Source organism: Chlorocebus sabaeus, chromosome 1 (assembly GCF_047675955.1).
Source record: "Chlorocebus sabaeus isolate Y175 chromosome 1, mChlSab1.0.hap1, whole genome shotgun sequence".
NCBI classification, from domain to species: Eukaryota; Metazoa; Chordata; class Mammalia; order Primates; family Cercopithecidae; genus Chlorocebus; species Chlorocebus sabaeus.
Window position 1 is genome coordinate 36329300 of NC_132904.1, and position 24985 is coordinate 36354284.

The following is a 24985-nucleotide window of genomic DNA, read 5'->3' on the forward strand; positions in this document are numbered from 1 at the left end:
TTGCAAAAGGGCATATTTTTCTTTAAAAAGTGGGTGTATGGAGAGTGTGGAAGAATAACAAGAAATTGATTTTCATAAAGTTACATCCTTTGTGCTTTAAAATGATACATCTCAAGTTGTTTTCCTGTATGAAGCTGATGAACTGCATGCTTCAGATGACACAGCTTCTGCCCTTCTCTGGGAACTTGACACTTCTTAAGCACTAGAAAATCCAGAGGCTGCCACAAGGCTGCGGTCTAGTGTGCTGACAGCTTCAGCCACAAGTTATTCTGACTTCTCACAAAAGCAAAATAAACTTGTGATTTCTGAGACATGTTGTATACCTCATTAGTGGTTTCAACTAAGTGCTGTTTATTGATCTTAAAGTCTTTCTCTTCTCAATGTAAGCAGATTTCCACCTATGTCTTCATCCTTGCTGAACGTTTTAGGATTATGAACCCGCTCCATTCATGGACCCTAGTAATTGCTAAATTTAAGCCATTACACCTGAGGTAAGGATTCTACCTCATTCCAGTTATATTACTCTTCCATGTCAAACATTTGCCTCATGTCATTTTGTTTCCTACAGGGCATTTTTTTGTTCATACATTTCAAAATTAGACAGATTAAAAGATGCATTACAATATTTCTGCTTCAGAATGGCTCATCAATTAAGTGTCTTAGCATTTTCTCTATTTTAAAGAGTGCTCAGTTAAGCCATCATGGAACTGAAATCTAGCTTTCAATATTTAGTATTTATGTAACACAAACAAGCATACCACAAGTACTATATTAATGGAAGGAAAAAAATAAGGTTTTTGTCCATTTGGAAAATCATGGCAAAGTAATTACCAAAGAATGACTAATAAATATTCATAAACCTGATCTCTACAACATGGCCCAAAGTGCTAGGTACTGTAAAATTTTGAAAACATTGGACTGTTGGCATTGCAAAGACCAAAAGCAAAATTGACCTCCCTTCCCCAATTCACATCTGGGTTCAGTTTGTTCTCAGTAAGAGCTTAACCAATCATGCTGACTTAGTCTCGGTTCAGATGGGAAAGCAGCAATGTTATATGAAAGGAGTAGGAAGAGGTGACTATTCCTTTAAGTCCTCCCCTGAGGGAGAAATGCTGTTTTATTATGTTTGGACAGTCCTTACATAATTGCTTAGTATTAGGGAATCGGCTGGTTTGTTGCTGAGTGGTGCCTATTGGGCTTAGATAGTCCCTTTTTGAAGTATGCAGTTTACTGGTCAGAAGCCTTCAAAAATAAAGTACATTATTACAAGGGCTTTGTACTGGGTAAGATTAAGCTGAAAAGAAATAACTTTCTTTCCAATACATGAGATAAAATGCAGAAAGAATTTCATAATTCAGGTTTAACATGGGAAATATAGTTGATATAAAAGTTATTATATAATATAGGCAGAGAATGGGAAATAGGTACAAAATTAAGAAAAATGTAAAATAATCATGATTTACACTGAGCCTTTTTTTTATGAATTTTTCCCGTGGATGCCACAGGTCACAATTACTTTGAAAGTCAGAATTTCTGTGGGCATATTATCTTCAAGTTTGAAAAAGTTTATTCCAGACAAGGAATTATGAAATAATGCCAGACCTGGAATTATCATAAGACTAAGTGTCACTTCACTGATGAGATAAAAATGCTAAGAAGGTCTCTATTAAATAACAGTAATGTTAGTAAGAAAATAGTAGCATATTTCATATCTGTTGCCTTGTTTTTAATCCTCTCAGTCCTAGTTAGCACCTACTTCTTTTGTCAGATCTTCGTTCAATTATCATTTCCTTGGGGAGGCCTTCAAATACCTCCTTGATTAAGTCAAATCCCTCTATAATATGCTTTCAAAGCACCATGCCTCTTTCCTAGGAGATAGAAAAGTTGCAATTTTGCATTTATTTTTATAGTTATTTTATAAATATCTATGCTCTCACTGTATTAATGCTCCACAAGGATACTGACTGTGGCTGGTTTTGATGTCCATTGAGTCACCAGCATCTAGTATAGTGCCTGGCATGCAGGGGGTACTCAATGCCTAATTATTTATTAAGTTATAAATGAATGGTCAAGTGAGGCAATGATAAAATTAACGTCATATTACAAAGTAGCTAACAAACTCAGAAAAGCCAGTTAGCTAACCCAAGATAACAAAGTCATTTAGTAACAGGGCTGGGTGGGATTCAACTCTGTGCTACTTTCTTTACCCAATGTGTCTTATAAGAAAAACTATGAGTCAAAGCATAATGCTTCAAATAAACACAACAAAAGGTAAAGTAACTAACTAAATTTGTTTTCCAACTAAGGTAGTAAAATAAATTGAGTGTTCTTTGCTATTTGCACATACCATTAGCAATATTCTGGGTGAAGAGCTATTTGCAAAGCTGAATTAAACATCATTCAACCAAGTGAAAATGTCTCCTCAGAAAATAGGTATGTATTTTTTGAAAGAGCTGAGAAAAGGATAGTATTTTATTTTGTTAAAAAAAAATCTGCATCTGCTTAAACATTTCCATTTAAAAATGAGTAGATCCGTTAAACAAAAACAAGGGTGTTGGTTTTCTTTGCTCATCTTTAAACAATAATGTACACATTCACACAGTTAATTTTCATCACTGATAATTAGAGTTTATTATAGAGGAGAAAATCATGAGTGAGAAAGGAGAATTAAGTTGCATAAAGTCTGTATCAGGGCTTGCATTAGTCTGCTTGGACTGTTGTCACCAATACCACAGACCGAGTGGCTTAAATAACATTTATTTCTCACTGTTCTGGATGTTAGACCCCAAGATTAAGGTATCGGCAAGCTTTGTTTCTTCTGAACCTCTCCCCTTGGCTACAAAAGGTTGTTGTCTCCACGTATCTTCATGTAATTCTTCTTTTTTCTAGACCTGGGTCAAAGACAAAGAGAGAATCTTGAGAAGAGCAAAAGAAAAGCGACTCATGTAACAGGGACTCTCGATAATGCTAACAGCTGATTCCTCATCAGAAGCTATGAAGGCCAAAAGCAGTGGGATGACATATTCAAACTGCTAAAAGAAAAATTAAAATAATCATAAAGAAATGCTATGAGCAATTGTATGTCAACAAATTAGGTTACCTGGATGAAATGAACAAATTTCTAGAAAGACACAAGCTACCCAAATCCTCTCTGTAACCTTTAAGCCCTGTATGTTCTTGTCCTTACCTAATGTCCTTCTCTCTCATTAGGCTCCCTTCAATTTACTGTATCTCAAATATATTTGCTCTCATTCAGTTCCTAACTTCAAGAACTACACAATGTTTTACTTCTTTACCATGGTGATTATTCCATTTTTAAGGACTCAGCTTAAATGCAATTTCCACAAAGACACTTCCTTAAAACCTTCACACTAAGTAACTACTCATTAAGGCAATACTAATGCTCTAACGAAGAAAATGTCTTTGACGATACCTTTCCCTCAAATACTTGTTGGGCTCCTTGGTAGGCTTTTAATCTAGTTACTAATCAGTTCCATGTTCTAGTGACTATGCCCAAGGTTATTTCCTAGATAAAATTCTCAAGCCCAATTTAGATATTTGCTTTCCATCTTCCAAGGCAATCTCTTTCACATTAATAGATGATATCTTGAGACCAGTGAAATCATAGACTTGGGCAGGAAGGCCACATACCTTTAATCTGTACTTCCAGAGCTCTGTCTAAATGAGTCACTGTTACTCAAAACCTCTTTAGATTTCATCTATTATGGTTCATGGTTGAAGTGGGACTGTTTAAAGAATCAAACATTTTCAGTATTCTCTTATTGTCTGGCAACTATCCAATTATTTCTGGATTTAGCTTTATTTTCCCAGTAACATCTTGGTAAAAGGTGGAAATGAAAACCAATTTGTGATTATTCTGAGTTTTTCCAATTGTATCCCCCAGAATATAATTTATCAACCCCAACACTATTGACATGTTAGATCAGATAATTAAGCATTTTAGGCATCTATCCTGTGCATTGTGGGATATTTGTCAGCATCCTTGGCCTCTACCCACTCTGTGCTTATAGCACCACCCCACCTTAGTCATGACAAACAAAAATATCTCCAGACATTGTCATATATGTCCTGGTATACAAAATCACTCATCAATTAATAACTGAAACCACAGGCTGAATAGGTCCATTTTCTGCCTTCAAGTTATCATAGCCAATAACTTTACCAAATATTTGGTCAAATTCATAGAATGGGCCTTCATTTATCCAACTTTTAAGAGTTTTACGGTTGCCTAACTTATTACCGATAGGTCAATGTCACCTATTTGAAATGTTTGTTATATGTAGATAGTACCTCATTTCAAGTTTATGTTGCATCGTAACTTCAGAATTAGTTTCTATATTAATTATTGCAATTCTAGCTTCATAATGAGCAAATATCAGCATCACTGTGGCTAAAGCCAATATAAAGTTATTTTCCACATGTAATAGTCCAATGCTGGTGTTTGGTAGGTGACTTCTGTGTGGTGTTTCAGAGAGCCAATCTGCTTCCAATATGTGGTTCTGCCATTTTTAACACATAGGTTCAAAGGTCATCATGTTCATATGTTTCAAGTCAAAGCAAAAAGAACACAGAATATTGTATAAGGGAGAATTTTATAGGCTAGACTGTGTAATGGCATATATTATTTTTGCTCACATTTTATTGATTATAATTCAATTATATTGTCATATCCAACTAAAAATGTGTCTGCATTTGGGATGGAAAATACAGATTACTTACGTGCCCAAGAGCACAAGGGAATAGGTTTGATGATGGCTCTCAGTGCCTGCTATTTTAACTAGTTATATCCTCTCATTGTACCATACCCTTTTTTTAACGTCACTTATTAGAATTATAATAAAGTAATTATTTAAACAACTATTGGTTTATTGTCCATCTTGCCTCTAAATCAGTATACTCCATAAAGGCAAGAACCGCATCCATTGTATTTAATGTTGTATCCTTAGCAAAGCTGCTAGTTTTCTGAACCTTGCAAAGTTCTTGGCATTTAGTACTTTTTCAATAAAAATGTATTAAATAAATAAATAAAATAATGTAAAAGTGGATGAATAAACAAATGATGACTTGGTCCTTGACATAGAACTAGCCTAGCAAGTTATCCTTTGCCAGAGACATATCTAGCTTTCCTCCTGACTTCATGGTTTCATGTTTATTCTGCTTAATTCAAGTAGTGGCAACTGGTTCTGTCCTTGTAACCCATGGTGAAGAAGTGAGATGGTCATGTAGTCTCCAGAGCCCAGCTTTTCCTAACTGTGTTGGTTCCGGAGGCTCCTTCTGCCTTCTTGTGATGGTGAATTTTATGTGTCAACTTGATTGGGCCATAGTGTCCAGATATGTGGCACCCAGATACATTATTCTGGGATTTTCTATGAGGGTGTTTTTGGATGAGACTAATATTTAAATTGGTGGACTTCGAATAAAGTAAGTTACCCTCTGTGATGCTTCCTCTAATCAGCTGAAGGCCTGGATAGAACAAAAGACTAACCTCCCCCAAGCAAGAGGAAATGCTGCAGGAGACAACCTTTGGACTTGAACTGTAGAGTCAGCTCTTCTTCGGGTCTCCAGCCTGCTAGGCCATTCTGCAGATTTTGCACTTGCCAGTCTCCATAATTATGTCAACCAATTCCTTCAAATGAATCTTTCTATGTACTGTATACATACATCCTATTGGTTCAGTTTTTCTGGAGTATCCTGACTAATATACTGCTCATATACATTATCAATTTTAGACTTCACTCTAAATAGAAGTATTGACCTTATAGTTGGCATGAATACCTATTTTCAAACAGTCTTCACAGAGTTGCATTCATGACCAAGATCAAAAGAAGTCTTTAAATCTGTAGGAATTAAATTACATTTACATATTCCCATACTTATTTATTTCACTTGGTTTTAAGCCTTACAAAGGCAAATACTGTATTATATCTTTTTCTGCATCCCTAGCATCTAGCCCATAGTAGATTTTAAAAATGCGTATTGAATGAAATAAATGAATAAATTTTAATACTTATATGCAAAAATACAGGACTTCATCCCAAACCATTCCTGTCATCTAGCACAAAGCAAGGGAAGTCCTGGTACAATCCTCGAATCATCACCTTTATCCACTTTCCCATGTTATTAATGACATTCTATATATTGTGGCTGCAGAGAAGTCTTTCACTGTGTCCTCCCAGCGACAAGCTCGGCCAGTCACACACATAGGGTGTGGGTTTGTTTTCCTATAGCAATGCTGTGAAGAGCCAAATAGTAAAGCACAGTTTGCCCACATAGGATGACCTGAGTTTAAGTTCTAGCTCTACTACTTATTAATCATGCAAGCTTCCTCAGCTGTAATGTGGGGAAAATAATAATACCTATATCATGATGTTGTAGTGTTGATGAAATAAAATTATGAATATAAAACATCTACTAAAATGCCTGGCCATAGCAAGAATACAACACACATTAACTATGAATAGTGATTATTGTGTCCTAAAGAGGTCCCAAGGTCAAAGTTAAAACAACACTCTAAACTGACTTTAATCAAAGGTAGGTTAAGAATAAATACTGCACTGTAATGGCATGTCAGAAGAAGAGGTGAAGGAGGCTGAGGAATGAAAAATTAGAAACTGAGTAAAATAGGCAAATAGAGGATGGTCTAAAAGAGATCCAGAAATAGACCATTATTGTCCTGATATTTCTATCTAGGGAGCCCTTATTTGAGCAAACCAGTCTATCTAAAAAGACCACAGTTAGATAGATTGTCACAGTGCTCTAATCACTTCTAACAGGTTATTGGGAGGGCTGGGCCCAGGGCCTAATATCCCCCAGATTCTCCTGTTCATATTAAGGCACAGAGCTTTCCTATTGTGTGTGCTCAGTTTCTGACCAAATTTTTAATGATACAGCATTAATTTCACTGCCTCATTACTACACACCTGTATTAGTCAGGGTCCCAACAGAAAACAGACAGAACACTCAAATTGGAAAAATTAAGGCAAGTTTAGTAAAAGGATTCTTGCTAGAGTTGTGGACAGTATATAAGGAAACTACAAGAACAGTGCATTACCCCCAAGGTGAGTAACAGATGATCACCTCCAGGTCTGAAGAGGCAAGAAAGGGAGTCAGTGGAGAACCTGGAGAGACAGCAAGAGTGGGGCAAATAAGGATACCGAAGAGCTATGACCTATACTTGAGAGAAACTCCCAGAGTAGGACATGGAAGGAACCAGGATAGTAATACACTGACCCTACTCTGCTTTCTCCTACCAGTCTTCTAGCAATGCCTTAAGCAAACCCAACCAGAAGCAGAACATGAGGGACCTCAAGGTCAGCTCTGGAGTTTATAGCAGGGAGGGGAAAAATAGAAAGTGAATCTGGTGAGGCCACAAACATCAAATATCCAGCACATGGCCCTACCTTCCTAAATGTCTGGCACTGCCCTAGAAGGAATAACTTCATATGATTTCTTCAAGATAAAGCCAACAGTCTGTCTTCTCTAATAGCCTCATCTACCTCTCAAACTTACACACTCAACTCTTCCATCAGGGAGAAATCCTTTTGCAGCTGGTATAGTGCTCTTTTGGCTTTTCTTTTCACAATTACCTTGTTTATTCATAGAAATAGTGCACTAGAGGGCCCATCCCTTCGGGCCTTTGAACAGGCCCTAACATGTCAGAACTGGCTGGACTTGTCCATGCCTGGAGCTCTATGACACAATAAAACCCAGTAAGATATACTTGGCACTAAATAGGGGCTGATTAGAATGGAATCCTCCATTGATGACACAGGACCTCAGGTTGTAATTCTGAATGTCAATAGTCATTATACAAAACTGTATAAAATACAATACTGGATTTTTTAAAGGAGTTGATTATTTGCATCCTGGGACATGCATCACTGCATATTCCATGTTAACAGTTCCTGAAGTTAAAAAAAAAAAAAAAAAAAAAGAAGTTTGATAGTTTTGTAAACCAGCCTTGAAATTCTTAGTTCTTAAAACTGGCCAAGACCCAAAATGGAAATAGAGAACAAAGAAAATAAACTGTTTTCATAAGTCAGAATCCAGCAGCATCAGAAATCTTGAAAGAGGTTGCAAAACATTTTTAGACTGGTTTTACAACTCCTGTTAGCCTAATTAATTGATATCACCACCCAAATTTACTTTAACTGGGCTTTGAAAACTTTTGAAATTCATCTTCCTAAACGAATACAGTTCTAAACTCTGTGAAGAATGGTGTATTTTCCTGCCCACTATTAAACAAACCTGAAATTTTATAGCATGCTAGAAATTCTAGTCAAATCTGAAGAATCACCTTGAAGCCATTAATTACCAGATAATCCTGAAACCAAAGAAAAGACTCATATTTATAGATGAATAAAAGAACTCCCAGGGTGGCCTAACCATAAGTTATTTTCTTGGGACCTTCTTGAAGGTAATATCTCTTGGGTGGCAAGACTGGCACCAGACAAAGTGATGAAGCTGTTTTCATTGCATGGGCTCCAGACGCCTTTGTTGTTTCTATCAGGCTCCCAGGGCAGCCTCGCCCAGGTCTTCCTGATTACCCAGTTCCCTTCTAGTTTAAACATTCCTAGCCCTCTGACTCTTTCTTTTTTTCTTTTTTTAAGATGAAGTCTCACTCTGTTGCTGAGGCTGGAGTGCAGTGGCCTGATCATGGCTCACTGCAGCCTCGACCTCCCCAGGCTCAGGTGATCCTCCCACCTCAGCCTCCTGAGTAGCTGGGAATACAGGTATGCACCACTACTCCAGGCTCACTTTTCTTATTTGTGGAGATGAGGTCTCACCATGTTGCCCAGGCTGGTCATTAATTCCTGGGCTCAAGCAATCCACCCACCTCAGCTTCCCAAAGTGCTAGGATTACAGGCATGACCTACAGCATTGGGCCAGGAAGTCATCTTTATGTGACTGAGTAAAAAAGTTTAAATACTTCCTATCTTCCTTCCCCAATGATATGCTAAAAACTGGTGCTTTAACTACAGTGTGTAGCTTTAAGGAGAATCAGCCGTGTTGGAAAACGCCTGGACAAACAATCAGGGGGCTTGGGTTCTTGCTCCTCCCCTACCACTAAAAGCTAATGTGACCTTGACAGTATCCCTTTACTTCTTTGGCCTTAGATTCCTCTTCTATAAGAAGGTAGTTGAATTATGTTAGTGATGTCCATGCTGTTTTTTTAGCCTTTCTGCAAAATAGAATATTACATGGGAGCTCAGTATGTGAAGCAGAAAAAAAGTAGAGCTGCTCTAGTTTGAAGATGATTTCTACTAACCCTGTGCACTTGACCGTCACACTTCCCAATATGTCTTAAGTTTACTCTCCTTTCACAGTAGGACCTTTGATTCATGCATGTGGCTCATGATCTCTGAGGTTCTTCTTCTTTTTTTTTTTTTTTTTGAGACGGAGTCTTGCTCTGTCGCCAAGGCTGGAGTGCAGTGGCGCGATCTTAGCTCACTGCAAACTCCACCTCCCAGGTTCACGTCATTCTCCTGCCTCAGCCTCCCGAGTAGCTGGGACTACAGGCACCCGCCACCATGCCTGGCTAATTTTTTGTGTTTTTAGTAGAGACGGGGTTTCACCATGTTAGCCAGGATGGTCTCTATCTCCTGACCTGGTGATCTGCCCACCTCGGCCTCCCAAGTGCTGGAATTACAGGCGTGAGCCACGGCTCCCAGCCTCTTGAGATTCTTCTTTGAAAAGCAGAACTCTGGATCCCACTCCAAAATCTGCTAAATTAACCTGTCTAGAGGTAGGGCTCGGGAATGTGCATTTAAACAAGCATCTCAGGTGAATTTCATCTACACAAAAGTTTCAACACAGCAAAGCAATTTGAAAAAGGACTGGGTCAAATATTTCTGATGTCCATCTCTACTCTAAAATTCAACAGTGGTTTTCAGTATTTAAGACTTAGAAAAATCCTTTAAGATCTGATAAAAGCAATGACTCTCCTCCCTGAGAAATATGCAAACAAACAAATATGCATACACATACATTCACAGATACATATATGAAATGTTCCTAGAATTTTAGCAAGCTTATGTACTCAGTTAATTATCCCTCTGATGTACATCCATGGACACCCTATAGCCTCATAGTTAAAACCCTTCCAATATTCATGACTTAATAGCGATATTTCAGGGTGAGTGTAGTGATTCACAGGAGCCCTTCTGGGGGGCTTCTGACATTGCACTAAGCCAAAGGTTGCCTCTAACTTAGGACTTCTAACTCAATTTTCAAATTGTTCAAAATAATTGGTATGTCCTTTTTGTTTGTTTTTCTTTTTTTTTTTTTTTCTTTTTTTTGAGATGGAGTCTCGCTCTGTCGCCCAGGCTGGAGTACAGTGGCCGGATCCCAGCTCACTGCAAGCTCCGCCTCCCAGGTTTACACCATTCTCCTGCCTCAGCCTCCCGAGTAGCTGGGACTACAGGCACCCGCCACCTCACCCGGCTAGTTTTTTGTATGTTTTTTAGTAGAGACGGGGTTTCACTGTGTTAGCCAGGATGGTCTCGATCTGCTGACCTTGTGATCCGCCCGTCTCGGCCTCCCAAAGTGCTGGGATTGTTTGTTTTTCTTAACTACCAGGATAGTGTTACCCTGAATTTTCCTTAAATACTTACTTCACCACAGGTATGAGGATGACATGGCTAACCCCTAGGCAAACAGCTGACACTTTCTGAAGACCCTTGCTGTAAGGGCTGTTCAGTTCCCAAACTGTTTCAATTATCAAATTATGCTTATAGACATTCCTGCCCATGGAACAAGAGGGTCATGTCTTCCAACAGGAATGATGCAGCCACCTCACTGCTGGAAATCTAGACATTCTTTTCAGAGGACCCGGGAGTGAGCTTGGAGCTGGTTTTCAATCTGCCAAACAATAAAACTGTGTGGTGGCGCCTGCTCCATAAATATTCATGGACCATGATAACAACCAGGATATTCCTTCCCAAGTCTGTCTTTCTCACAGTGACCCAGATGTGTCATGTGGAGGGGGGTCTCTAGCATCCAACAGAGATGAGGTCCTGTACTGCCTAGAAAATTTCTTTACACTTTTATTTTTAAAAACCTTTCTCCTGCAATCTGAGTGATTTTGGCTTTCATTTGCTATTGGCCTGCCAGCAGTAGCCCCTCTCCAAGTCAGCTCCCTACCTACTTCCTTCCAGTCGATAGGGAACCATCTTAACGACATGAACATTAACTAATTTGAAGTTTGCTTTTCATCCCAGCACTAATAGGAGAGGAGGAATGTGTTTCTGTTTGCAAGTTTTCCATGTGGGTTAAGTAAAGATTGTTTGCTCAAGTTTGAAGCTTGGAAGAAAAAGGAAAAACAAGGACCATGCCTCATCTTGTCCTTTGAAGGTAGGCAGAAGAGCCATTGTTCCCCGTGCAGCTGAAACTTGTGGGCTGAGAAACCACTGGAGTCTCCTCTCTGAGGTTTCTGAAAAATTCCCCACACATATCATTGTCAGTAACCGTGGCGGGCTGTTTTGTTTCGCCTTTCATTCCTTATTTATTGCCAAAGTAAATGGCAATGACAGTTGAGAATGGAAAGAGTGGCAAGGAGTGAAATATAGAAATAAGGCATTGATATAAACAAGAGAAGTTGCTAAAAAGGGAAAGGAGTCCCTTCTCTGAGAGCTCAAAAATGCGTTTCAGCATCCAGCAAGGCTGGACAGAAAGCAGTTATTTTTAAAGGTAAACAGGTAAGAAATGAAGCAGTGAGTCAACCAGAGCTCCAGGGTGGATGCCCACCCCTCTCACAATGAAAGGATTGCCTCTTAGTTCTTTATAGGTAAAACAGGGCCCAGAACAATGGAAAGAAATATGTTTGAAAATAACAATTAGGACATATCATATTGAAGCCAAAGCTAGATGGATTAAAAAATAAATAAATAAAAAAGAACCTACCTTTCAAAATCTCAAGGGAAAACAAACAAACAAACAAACAAACAAAAACACCCTTGGAGTGATTCCCTCTCCTTAGCTGTTCAACGGCCAAGCTAAGGATGCCACAATTGATCCGGGGTTTGTTGGAGATTCTGACTTCAAGCGTGGCTTCTTTGTTTCATGGAATATGCAGCATTTTTCATGCTTCTCCTTACATTGTGGTTTTCACAACAACTCAGCAGAACATTCTATTCTGAATGCCCTGAGTCTGTCCCATTTGCAAAGAAAGGGCAACAGAGAGATGAAGTGTTTCAATGTTCCCATCACTGAAAGGATACAATCAGAGGTCTTCAACATGGTCTAACTGGATCTCTGTCATCTGACCCTTGCTTATTGTTCCAGCTTCAAGTTCTAATACTTTGCCCCTTGAACTTTATGATCCAACAATTTCAGAAACATTAATGTCCTCCAAATCACTGCACTGTTTTAGATGTCTATGGGCATTCCGATGACATTCTATCTCCCTGGGCAACCCTCCCTTAGTGCCTTCTCTTCTCTCTGCCTAATCCTTAGCTATCAAGGCATAACTCAGGTGTCATCACATCTAGGAAGTTATTCTTAACACCCTAAACCAGTCCCTCACATGGGATTAAGCACCTGGGCATGACATTCACAGGAGAATTACCATATTTATTTAAACTATTTCTGTGTTTATCTCCTCCACTAAATCATATGTTCCTCGAGGGCATCTTATTTTCTCAGTATCCCCACTGCCAAACAAAAGGTAGGCACTTAATTGAATTTAATCAAATAAAGAGTAGTATAGAGTAGAGGAAAAAGCACTGAATTTAAATTACAAAGGCCTGATAGGCAAGTTTATCTTGACGCCTCAGCTCACCAGCTGAGGCTAGTTTTATTGCTGACAACTTCAATCTTCCTTCATTGCCAGCACAGTTCTTTGGTGAGCTTCATGGCATCGCCCATGTAACCTGGATCTCCATGCCCACTGATCCCCAATTCTGACAGTCTCTGCCCCAAGTCTTATAAGCAGAACAAAATCATTCTCCAATTCCCCCCACCACCCACCTGGTAATAGCCAATAGCTAATATCTAGGACAGCACTGAATCAAGAACCAGACTCCTTTCCCCAACCAGCCCATCATTCGCTCCACAATCCTTCTAGATGACTGTCTTGAATTTGAATTTTCTGTAACAAGCATGAAATAAATCTATATATGTGGTTTCACTTATTGGATTGAGTCTTATTCACCTCTCTTTGTAATAAGCCAACATGTTCAAAACATAGGGTACACTTGATGAATATGAACTAATTAAGTATAACTTCTGTGGTTCCTTTTGGGCTTATGATTAGATGTTTTGTGACAGAAACAGATAGTTGTCTATCAAGATGTATGTCTCACCCTTTCTGATGCTGAGATATTTCTGAGAAGAGGCTTAGCTAGAGACTGACTTAGAGACTTTCTAGCACTCCTTGCATCTATAGTGGCTATGTGTTTTTATCAATGAAATGGAAATAGAGGAAATATATGTCTTGCCTGATCCAAGGCTTTAAAGAAGTGGTTGTAACTTCTTCATGCACTTCGATTTCCTGCTGGTTCAATGTAGATGAAAAATGGGCCCTATAGCAAGCGTTAACAAACTTTTTCTGGGTAATAAATTCTTTATGCTTTATTGCCATATGATCTCTGTCATAACTGCTCAACAATGCCTTTATAGTGCAAAGTAGGCATGGCAATACATAAACAAGTATTTGGAACTGTGTTTTAAAAAATTTTTATTTACAAAAAAAAAGATGAAGGGCCATATGTAGCCCATAGGCTGTAAGTTACCAACTCCTGCCTTAGAGGATAGCAGACCATGAGATAGAAGGCTGAGTTCTTGAATCCCTCATGGAGAAAAATCAACAACACAGATCAGGATTGCCTGTCTTGGCTTGTTACATGAATATAATAGGAAAATTCTATTTTATTAGGCCATTGGAATTTTAGTGCTTATTTATTAAATAAGTTAGCTTTGCCTTTACTAATACATGATGCTAGTACAAGGTTTATAACTTGAGGATTAAATATGTAGAGTTAAAAGAGCCACCAAGATAAGCTTAAAGCAGAGCCACATGATTTGGTTCTCCTACTTACCAGTTCCCTGACCTATGCTGGCTCCTAGAATCATTTATTCTTTCTCATGTTTTTCCTCCTTTGCTACTTTCCTGTACCCTCTCTCATAGCTTATTAGGCAGTCAATTAAAAAGTGGTAAAACATGATATATTTTATTCCATAGGCCTGTGTTAAAACTGTACTAGCCATACTTAATGTACATAGATATCATTATATCTTTAAATTTAGATGTAAGATGTCACAGATAACCTGGTAAAGAAAAATAGCCACTACTTGCTCTTCACAAATGCATTGCTATCCTCTATGGCCAAAGCTGTGTGGATATCTATGGGCACAGTAAAAGATCTAGCCCCTTCTTTTGCATTAATGTCCATTAGATGTTCTTAAAGCAATGCAGCTTGAACCCAATGTGCCCCAGAGTGTAGTAAAATTCTCATTTAACTTCTAGTTACAAAGCTATCTCAGCCTAGGCATCAAACATGTGTCCAAATTTTGGTGGTGGCAAGGTGGACGGGGCTGGGATATAGAAGGTTGTCAACACTTCAAAAAGGAACAAGTGTAAGGGACAGGTACATTCTGATCTCATAAGCATACCTGTCCTCTGACAACTAAAGGATTGTAAGTGCGGGGGACGGATTTCTTAGCATGCTTTTAGTTGCAAGTAATAGCAATTCAAAACTCAGATCAACTGATTTAAACCACAAAGAGAATTATCTTATTTGTGTGAAAAAAGCTAGTATGGAATTTAGAAATAGTTCGTTCAGGACTCTGCCTCCATTTCCTTGTCATTCTCTTTTCTCTATCCTCCTATATATGACATCTATATCTTCAGGTGACTTCCCTTGTGGCTGCAGCAGTCTCAGATCTTATAAACACATATCATATCATTCAAGGTAAGAGAGGGGTCCTATCCTTTCTCCAGTCATGGATAAAATAATCCCAGGTTCTGACTTGACTAACTTGGTTGGGTGGATGGCATTTGTTGATTGGCTTAGACCTATGGTTTCTGCCCATCCCTGACACAATTACTGTGCCAAAGGGGATGAATGAATGCTGACTGGCTTATGTTACTTAAGGCCCACCCAATCTGCACGCTAACCGTGTAATGGGGGAGGGGTGGAATGGCTCTGGGAAGATAATTACAATGTCTACCACACTAAGCGAAGGTCAACGCATCATGTGCCTTCCCTCGAGTTTCTTTAAGATCCTCATGCAGGTAGATTTCATACTACTCTACTCTACCAACTCACCAGAGTCCCGGCTTTGCTGCTTTGTAAGAAATCAACCCCATTTTGCTGCTGAGGGAACTGATAATCAGGGAGTTAAATCAGTTTCCTAAGACGTTGCAGCTGGTAAGTGGTATAGCAAAGGCATAACCACAGCTCCACCAGACTCAGTCTCATTTTCTTATGCCCCACCCTGTGTCTCCCACCTAAAAAATACGCTGAAGTTAGAGGATGGCCTGCACATTAGGAGATGTCCCAGTCATATGCAAGCCCTAGCTGAACAGTGGGCTCTGTTCTGCTCTCTGACATGCAATGTTTACTGCGAGTATAGAACTTACAGTTTGAGTCTGGAAGAAAATGCGTAGTGAGTTATCGTAATCATCATTTCAGTGTCTAAGTACAGTTGACCTTTGAAAAACATGAGTTTGAACTATGCAAGTCCACTTACATGCAAATTTTCTTCTTCCTCTGCCACCCCCCAGAAAGCAGGACCAATTCCTCCTCTTTGTCTTCCTCCTAAGCCTACTCAACATGAAGACAAGAACAAAGACCTTATGATGATCCACTCCTACTTAATACATAGTTAACATATTTTCTCTTTCTTATGATTCTCTTAATAACATATTCTTTTATCTAACTTACATTATTGTAAAAATACAGTACATGTAATACATGTAACATACAAAATACATGTTAATAAACTATGTTATCACTAAGATTTCAGTTCAACACCGGGCTATTAGTAGTTAAGTTTTGGGGAGTCAAAATTTAAACATGGAGTTTTCTACTATGCAGGGGGTCAGCACCCCCAACACTGTGTTGGTCAAGGGTCAGCTACACCATCTTTGCATTGAATAGAGAATGTGTGTATATGAGTATGTGCATGTGTGTATAGTTTATTTCCCAGTATTTTTAAAATATTAACAACAGGTGGCCTTCCTGGGTTCTCTTTAATTGTAAAAAAAACTTTCAGAAGTCTATGATACATCACTAGCCTCCCTTCAGAAGCCCTCCAGTGTGTCTTATAAAATTATCCCAGGGTTGTAACATGCACCGACCCCAGCCTGTCCAACTTGTCATTTCCAAATTAGTGTCCAGACAGACCCACACTTAACACAGGCTTAGTACTTGAGGAAGGCTGAGATTATGCACCCTGAAACCTTCTCCAGCTTTTAACTGCATCATCTGCAATGATCTGGGTAGTAGTATGATGTGTTTAGAGTATGTGAGTACAGATTAAGGCTAAGTATAAGATGTGAGAGAGAGATAATCCCAAACTGGCTACTCAGTTTGCATACTTAACATGATTTTGGGCAGGTCATCAACCTCTCTAAACCTCTTACCTGTAAAACTGGAATAATAATAATAACATACACTTTATGTGTAAATCATAAACATAATGTCTGACACATAGCATTCAAAATTGTTCACTGATACTATTATTATAAATATTAATGCTTATTACTCATGATTATTTATCAGAATTGGCATTTTACTCAAATGACCAAATTCACTCCATTTTCTCACTGCTGGACATTAGCTAGATATAATTTCCTTCTGCTTAATATACTGCCTTTGGGAATCTAATCTTTAATTTAAATAAAGTTCTATTTTCCTCTTTCATATTGAAGGAAAATAAACAAACAGATGCAAAACATATTTTTTAATATCTTGGCTATTTACTTTAGTATCTAGTACTGTGCTTAAAGTTTTTATTCCATTTCTTTTTTTGTTAGCTAAAGTAGCAGATCTTCTTATAATTTCCTTCAGCAATTTCTTTTGATACTTATCAAGTCCAAGCAACTAAGACACAGGCCCTGTAAGGAAAATGTCATCTCTATATAGTCAATAGACCCAGGTTTCAATGGGCTTAACCTGAGCTCTGGCCTGCACAGCACTTCAGTGTTACATCCCAAGGGCCTCGGAGCTAATGAAACATGTTGCAATCCTAATATCTACTTAAGCAAATTGAATGTGGCCATCCAGGAAAATTACTCCGTTGTCATAGTAACTCTTTTACTACTTAGTTCAAGAAGAATAGAAACAAAGAAAAATAAAACCTGGCAGCCAACTTCACAACCCAAAATAAAGTTGCGGGAGGTACAAAGCAGAGACAAATGAGGGATTTAATTCAATATGGGGGAAAACACCTGAAATGCAATGAACTCCCCATAACACACACTACCTTAGCATGCTTAGACATAAGGTTGAGGGTGTCTAAGCAAGAAGCTCACAGAATGTGAAACATGGAAGAGCTCTTAGGAGATCTAATTTGAGCCCTTCATTTTACAAATAAAGAAACAAAAGTCCAGAGAGGTAAAACAACTTACACAAGTTCACACACTCCGTTATCAGCCCATACTGAAGCAGAAACAAGGTCTCCTGCTTTTCTGCCCAGGAATTTTCTGTCTTATCATTCTATGTCTGGGATGTAAAGGCAAAAAAAGTTGCATCCAAAAGATATTTTGGAGTCTTTGCTTTTTTTTTTTTGAATTATAAAGGATTGACTCAGTCAGTGCAGCAAGCGGAAAGCAGGTTAATTTTAAACCCATTCCAGAACTGAGCAGTTATTGAAAAAGTTAGAAAGACCTCACTCATCATACATCAATTACCCATTGACTTTGTGCTAAGCACTATGCCGGCTTCCTGAGATCAAAGATGATTTGGTCAAAATGCTTAGTATATTCATAGTTCTTTCAAAAGTAGAATACCTTATGTTTACACTGAAAGCCAAAAGTTTGAAAATCTCCAGCTCCAAGGGATTTATTCTCTATTTCACAAACCTTAGAACATAAGGCAAAGTTATGGTACTAACAAGCAACAGCTGCAGCCTGATTTTAACTCTATGATGCTTTCAATATCAAGAAAGCATAGAAATTGCAAACCTGTGCCAGAGAGGCCTTTTAACATTATCATTGATGAAAAGGGGGACAATACCTAGTCAAAAAAAAAAGGAGGCCCAGGAAATTTAGACAGTAAATATCATGGTCTAGAAACATGAAAACTGGCTCCTTTATGCACAACATTGCTCAGTCTACAGGTTAACATTACTATGGCATGCCCATCTTGACCTCATGCCAACCCATTTGATTTACCAACCAGGACCAGGCACTTTGGTCTTATCACTAAATGATGTCCCTTGACTTTTTGGTTGAACAATTTTTTTTTTTTTTTTTTGGGGGGGGGCAAGAAATAGTCCTTAAATTCTAAGTGATTGCAGAGGAAAGAGGTCTTGGTATCCCATTCTTAAATCAGCATCCCCCAAAGCCAGAAGCAACCTGATGATTATACAGAATTAAACCCAGTAGGCATTGCAATAATTAAGAGAGAGCCTATTAGTTGGTGGTCATGGAGAGAAGTGACTAAGGGACAAAAAGATCCCATAGAGATGTGGAAACATCAGTTTATACCAAGTGAAAATATGCTCCTGCCTGGGACTTGGTGGTAGATTTTGTTTCTCTAATTAGGCTATCAGTGGAGCACAAAATTGGTGCCAATCAATCTTCTTTGGGTGGATGGATAAGTAGGTAGTTGGATAAGAACAGAGTTATAGTTAACAGTGATGGTGTTGATAAATTCTAAAATAAGGACGACGGATGGATACATTCATGCAGTCATTCATTCACCTACTGAAAAGTATTTGTTGAACAGCTATTATGTAACAGATTCCGCTCTAGATGTTAGTTACAGCAATAAAATTGACAACGTACTTCTCTCATATAAATTCCAGTAGGCTTTACATTCTACTGACAGGAAGGAGAAAACAAAACCTGACCAAAAAACATTCCATGCGGTAATAAATGCTATGAAAAAAAATAAGGAATGAAGAGGGATTGGCTGATGAGGGTAGAGGCAGGGTTCTGAGCAGGAAATAAGTTTGAAGTGTTTTAAAAGCAGAAGAGCAAGCATTTTACAACTGTAGTAGAGGACAGGGAAAAAATGATGTTAGAAATTAGGCAGACACAAGAGTATGTGTCACTTTAGGGGACATGATGAGGATTTCAGATCTTTTATAATGGGCTGGGAAACCACTGGGAGGTTTTGAGATGATAAGTTGGGTGACTTGATTTACATTTAAAAGTATCACAATTTCTTTTTGAAAAATAGGATGAGGAGAACTGGAATGGGTTGAAGGCGCAATGTGGTGAAGAGTTATGATAATCCAGGAAAGGTGTGATGGTCTCAGGGACTTGAGAAGTAGCAGTTTGCAGGACAAGAAGTGGTCAGAGAAGAAAATAACAGGACCAATTGATTAGATATGAAGACAACAGAATAATTCCAAGATTGTTTCTAGGATTGGGAACTCAGCACATCTGAAAAAATTATGGTCCCATTTCTGAGATGAGAAAGACTAGGGGAGAGTTTTTGAAAATGAAAATCAAGGTTTCCGTACTAGAAGCATTAAGTTCAAGAAGCCCATTGAATCAAAGAAGAGAAGCCTTGTAGATGGCTGGATATATGTCTGGAGTTGAGGGAAGTGGTAAGGTCTAAAGTGATGATATAGTTTGGATTTATTGCCCTGCCCAAATCTCAGATCGAATTGTAATCCCCTGTGTTGGAGGAGGGGCCTGGTGAGAGGTGATGGGATTATGGGGGGTGGATTTTCCCCTTGCAGTTCTTGCAATAGTGAGTTCTCAGGAGATCTGGTTGTTTAAAAGTGTGTAGCACCACCCCCTTCACTCTCTCTTCCTCCTTCTCCAGCCAAATAAAACGTGCCTGCTTCCCCTTGGCCTTCCATCATGATTGTAAGCTTCCCGTGACCTCCCAGCCATGCTTCCTGTACAGTCTGCAGAACTTTGAATCAATTAGGCCTCAGGTAGCTCTTTATAGCAATGCAAGAATGGACTAATACAGGTGGTAAGGTCTAATTAATGTAGAAATTTAGAAGTCAGCAATGCATGTGCTGACTGATTGGTAATGGCTGCTGAAACACTGTGTTAAGAAGACTGAGGGCCAGGCCCAGTGGCTCAGGCCTATAATCCCAGCACTTTGGGAGGCTGAGGTGGGCGAATCACTGGAGGTCAGGAGTTTGAGACCAGCCTGTCTAACATAGTGAAATCCCATCTCTACTAAAAATACAAAAGTTAGCCAGGAATGGTGGCGCATGCCTGTAGTCTCAACTACTTCAGAGTCTGAGGTGGGAGGGATCACTTGAGCCCAGGAGGCAGAGGTTGCAGTGAGACAAGATTGTGCCACTGCACTCCATCCTGGGCAACAGAGTGAGACTGTCTCAAAAAAAAAAAAAAAAAAAAAAAAAGAAACTGAGATTGGTTAGCAATTCAGGTACCAATAAATCCCATGATTTTGGCACTTTGAACACAGCAAAAGGGATACAGGATACAACTAGGAAGTCTTACAGAATACATAATATTAAGTAAGATGTTTTATATGACAAGATATACCCTAAGATAAAAGTTTGGGTTAGGCATAAATATTGAACGAGGAATCTTTTATAGGGCAGGATATGTATAATAATAGTTACCACTCTTTGAGTGCTTATTTTATGCCATTTACATTATGATTTAATGTAATCTTTTTAATCAGTTTGAAAAATAGGTATTATTTTAAAAGTTTGTTCTCCAAGTAATAAAATGAAAATTTCAGCAACCAAGTTCATAAGGCTAGTAAGCAATGACACTGAAATTCAAAATCAGGTTTGTCTAATTTCAAAGTCTATGGTTATTCTGTTACATCACAGGAAATAACAAAATAGGGACTGAGTCATAATAAAGACTGGGCCAACATGGTGAGTAGAAACAACTTCAAATCAAAAGCAATGGGGCCTTCCAGGGATAGAGACCCCATGTCATTTGGATAACAGAGGCAAGGGGAGAGTATATGCTGATAACTCATTTTCATTTGTTTATGCAATTAATCTATTAAATTCCAAAAGGTAGTGGGGGAAGGAAGCCAGACAAAGACTGAGTTTATGATTTAGATTGCCTTGAGTATGAGGAATCAAAATGAGGGCTCTCACAAACTTATAGGGAAAGAGGGTTCTACCAGAGTGAAAGAAAATCATTTCCCTAACTATACCTTGCCTTTACAGCTGGAAACTGCAAAGGGTTAGGCACAGAAGTGTGTACTCTCTTTCCCAGTGTCTCTTCAAGGAAACCCTAGGAGCATACTAACACTCAACCCATCGTCATTACACAGTCAGTCAACTTTTTATAGGCCAGGAACCGACAATAATTTACAGATCATACCAGCTGAGTTATGGATCCACCCAAACAGTGAAATTCAAGACGGCAGATACTAAATTAAGTATCCAATATGTACCAGCAACTACCAGTGATTTCCAGATGAGTAAGACATTTCTGCTACCCTCATCAAGTTTATTATTCTATAAAGAAATGATATAATATATATGCACACATACGCATACAATTACTAAGAGGCATAATATAAATGTCTTCAGAGAGCTATGAAGAAAATGTTCTCAGAAAAACTAAAAACATCCTGTGAGGATTGGGAAATGGTTTATGGATTTGCTTGTTTGTTTGTTTTAATGGGGGGAGATAATAAGCTAGACAGAGCTGACCAGAAAGAACATTCCAGGTAAAGAAAAGCAGCGGGAAACTATGACCCATGTTTACACATCAGCGTCAGTAAATCTTCCTGCTTGGAATGCTTAGAAGATGGTCTGGAGATACTTCTACCCACTACTTGATGAGTTTCCAGCCTGAAAAGTTTGTTGGTGAGTATTTTGGAGGTGGCAAACCTATTAGAGAATTTCATGAAAGTGAGAGATCTTCACTCAAGAAAAATATACCCGAATCTCTAGGTTAAAAAAACACATACACATATACATATACACCCTGAGTTACACTTTTTTCCGGTTCCTTCAAAAATTCCAGTTATCACCTTTCCAGGAAAAGCCATGTCCAGCCAGTTTCCCACCAGGTCCAGTCCTGGCTCTTTACACCAGAAGCCAAGGCAACTAGCTTTAAATAAGACTGGGAATGGCCCTACCATTTGTTCAGTTGTAATTAACGCATGTCAAACTACAGGGCTACTTAGTCTGGTGGTGAAGCATAAACTGAACTGAAGGGCACTGAGCCACTGCCTCCTCAGCAAGGCTCCCTAGTGAATAATGACAGCTCTATACTAGCCAGAGAAAGAAAGAATTAGTGCATGCTACGTGGCAGCAGCTTGCAAAGGAAAATTGCTCTGTGGCTATTTAAACATTTGAATGAGTTCAAAGTAAAAATGTGTGCATACAACCATGCCCTTAACATATGTGCATCATGATTACCATTATTTGAATTCAGTAATTCAGCTTTTGCCACTGTAATTCTGTGGCAAAATACAGCCAGTAATTCTGGCTCTGCTGCTGTAGCCATGGGCATTACCTAATAATCTGAGTAGGTTTTTCTCAGTTTACTTGTTTCCCAGCAAGCTGGTTAGACTCTACCAGAAGACTTAGTTAAGAGATTGCAAACGATTGGTCTTGTTTGACCCATAGGTTTATTTTATTTAGCCTATATATATATTTTTTTTTAAATCTTGGATTTTCTTTAACATTTTGAAATTAGGAGATTATGCATGAAAATCCAGATTTATAATGACTTTTTAAAAATTCTGGAGATCTGACAATAAATGGCCCATTGGACATATTTCTTCATGGCAACAATTATCTTAAAATGAATTACAACTGCTCCTTTTAGGAATAGCATGGGTTATGTGGTTTGCCACAGCCCTACCAGCTCAAGTTGTGTTATGTTCAACATGCTTCATGCATTTATAGTACCTGCCTTGTCCCTGAACATTTAAGTATGCAATTTTTTTTCTTGTCTCTCTCTTTTATTATTATTATTATTATTATTATTATTATTATTATTTTAGACAGAGTTTGACTCTTGTCACCCAAACTGGAGTGCAACGGAGTGATCTTGGTTCGCTGCAACCTCTGCCTCTTGGGATCAAGTGATTCTCCTACCTCAGCCTCCCAAGTAGCTGGGATTACAGATGCCCGCCACTGCGCCCAGCTAATTTTTTGTATTTTTTAGTAGAGATGATGTTTCATCATATTGGCCAGGCTGGTCTCGAACTCCTGACCACCTGCCTTGGACTCCCAAAGTGCTGGGCTTACAGGTGTGAGCCACCGCACCCAGCCTAAGTTTGCAATTCTTAATCTAGTCAATACATCATAAATTATTGGGGCAGTGATATTTATGAATATGAGCTATAGAATCTGGCCTACCCAGGTTTGAATCTTTTTTTTATTCCCCTTGAGACGGAGTCTTGCTCTGTTGCCCAGGCTGGAGTGCAGTGGCACGATCTCAACTCACTGCAACCTCCGCCTCCCGGGTTCAAGCAATTCTCCTGCCTCAGCCTCCAGAGTAGCTGGAATTACAGGTGTGTGCCACCACGCCTGGCTAATTTTTATATTTTTAGTAGAGATGGGGTTTCACCATGTTGGCCAGGCTGGTCTCAAACTCCTGACCTTGTGATCTGCCCCCAGCCTGGGTTTGAATCTTTACTATCTGCTAGCTGGGTGAAATGAGTTACTTAATTTCCACAATCCTCAATTTTATCACCAGTAAAATGTTGGTAATAGTGTCTATCTTATACAGTTTCTGAGTAAGAGTAAAGTTAGCTATGTTTAGCACAACGTTCATTATGTCCTTACCTGGAAATAGTGGTCAAGGTATATTGATTTACCTTTCACTAATTACTGTTCCTCCCTGGGGAAGGATCATACTTTTACACCCCACTGAAACCAGGCTTAGTCATATGACTACTATGGGCAAATAAAATGTGAGCAGAAGTGAGGTGTGTCACTTCCACGGGAGTCTTTAAAGACAGTTTGTACTTTACCAATGCTGTATACCACTGCAACTGATGCTGCTTCAGATAGTGACCCATCTAACGCCTGGGTCCTAAGAGAAGTTCAAGGACAATGTGGAGGAGAGTCCCTAGCTGACTCTTGGCAGACATGGAGAGCGAGTGAGAAATAAACCATTTTTACTTGAAGCCATGGAGATTTCAGAGTTACTACAGCATAACCTGACCTGTTTTGACTGACATTATAGTGGTAATTATTATTTTATCATTATCATAATAATGACTACTATTCGAAGTGATTGCTCTCACCAAACCCTACCTTCCTTTTTTTCCAGAGCTCCTAGCAGAGAGAACAGAAGACCCATAAGTTCTGCTCTTTTTCTCGTCCCCTAATTCCATCATGTACCCTGAGCTGACCTTGCAGGTATCCACTTCTCACAGTCCTCAATATCCCAGTGGTCACAAGCCTTCAGAGAAAGGGAAAAAAAATATTTCTTTTTACACTAAGATTGCGTCTCCCTTCTCAATGTGCAAATAACCAAAATTGTATTCATATCTTATAAAAATATGCAAAGAAAATGTCAGTTTTTTCCACTTTTTATTTCATCTTTCTCCAAAGCTGCTACCCTTTTGGCTAGTAGGAGAAAATTCTCTTTAGTTGAATCCAGGAAATTTAGCCTGATTCAGTAATGTAAACCTAAAGGTGGCAAACTAGGACCTAAAAACCCACCATGGGTTTGTGTGTATAAAGTTTTGTTAGACCATAGTCACCTGCTCATTTACATATGGTTTATGGCTTCTTCCACGTTACAAGGGTAGAACTGAATATTGGCAGTAGAGTCCGTATAGCTCAAAAAGCCTACAATATTTGCTCACTAGCTCTTTGTAGAAAAGGTTTGCTGGGCCTCAATTAAAAACCTCTTTTTAGTAAATTA

At 38.8% G+C, this 24985-nt stretch overlaps 1 protein-coding gene across 1 annotated transcript in view; it reads right to left on the minus strand.

Annotated features, from left to right (window-relative positions):
* Nucleotides 1-2606: 2606 nt before the first annotated feature.
* The window catches only part of METTL15 (methyltransferase 15, mitochondrial 12S rRNA N4-cytidine), a 421910-nt gene continuing 399531 nt past the window's right edge, over nt 2607-24985 (minus strand). Inside the window, exon 7 of the mRNA XM_073017671.1 lies at nt 2607-2891. Within this exon, the coding sequence (XP_072873772.1) occupies nt 2866-2891 (26 nt within the window). The 3' untranslated portion in view covers nt 2607-2865. The remainder of the gene's footprint in view (nt 2892-24985) is intronic.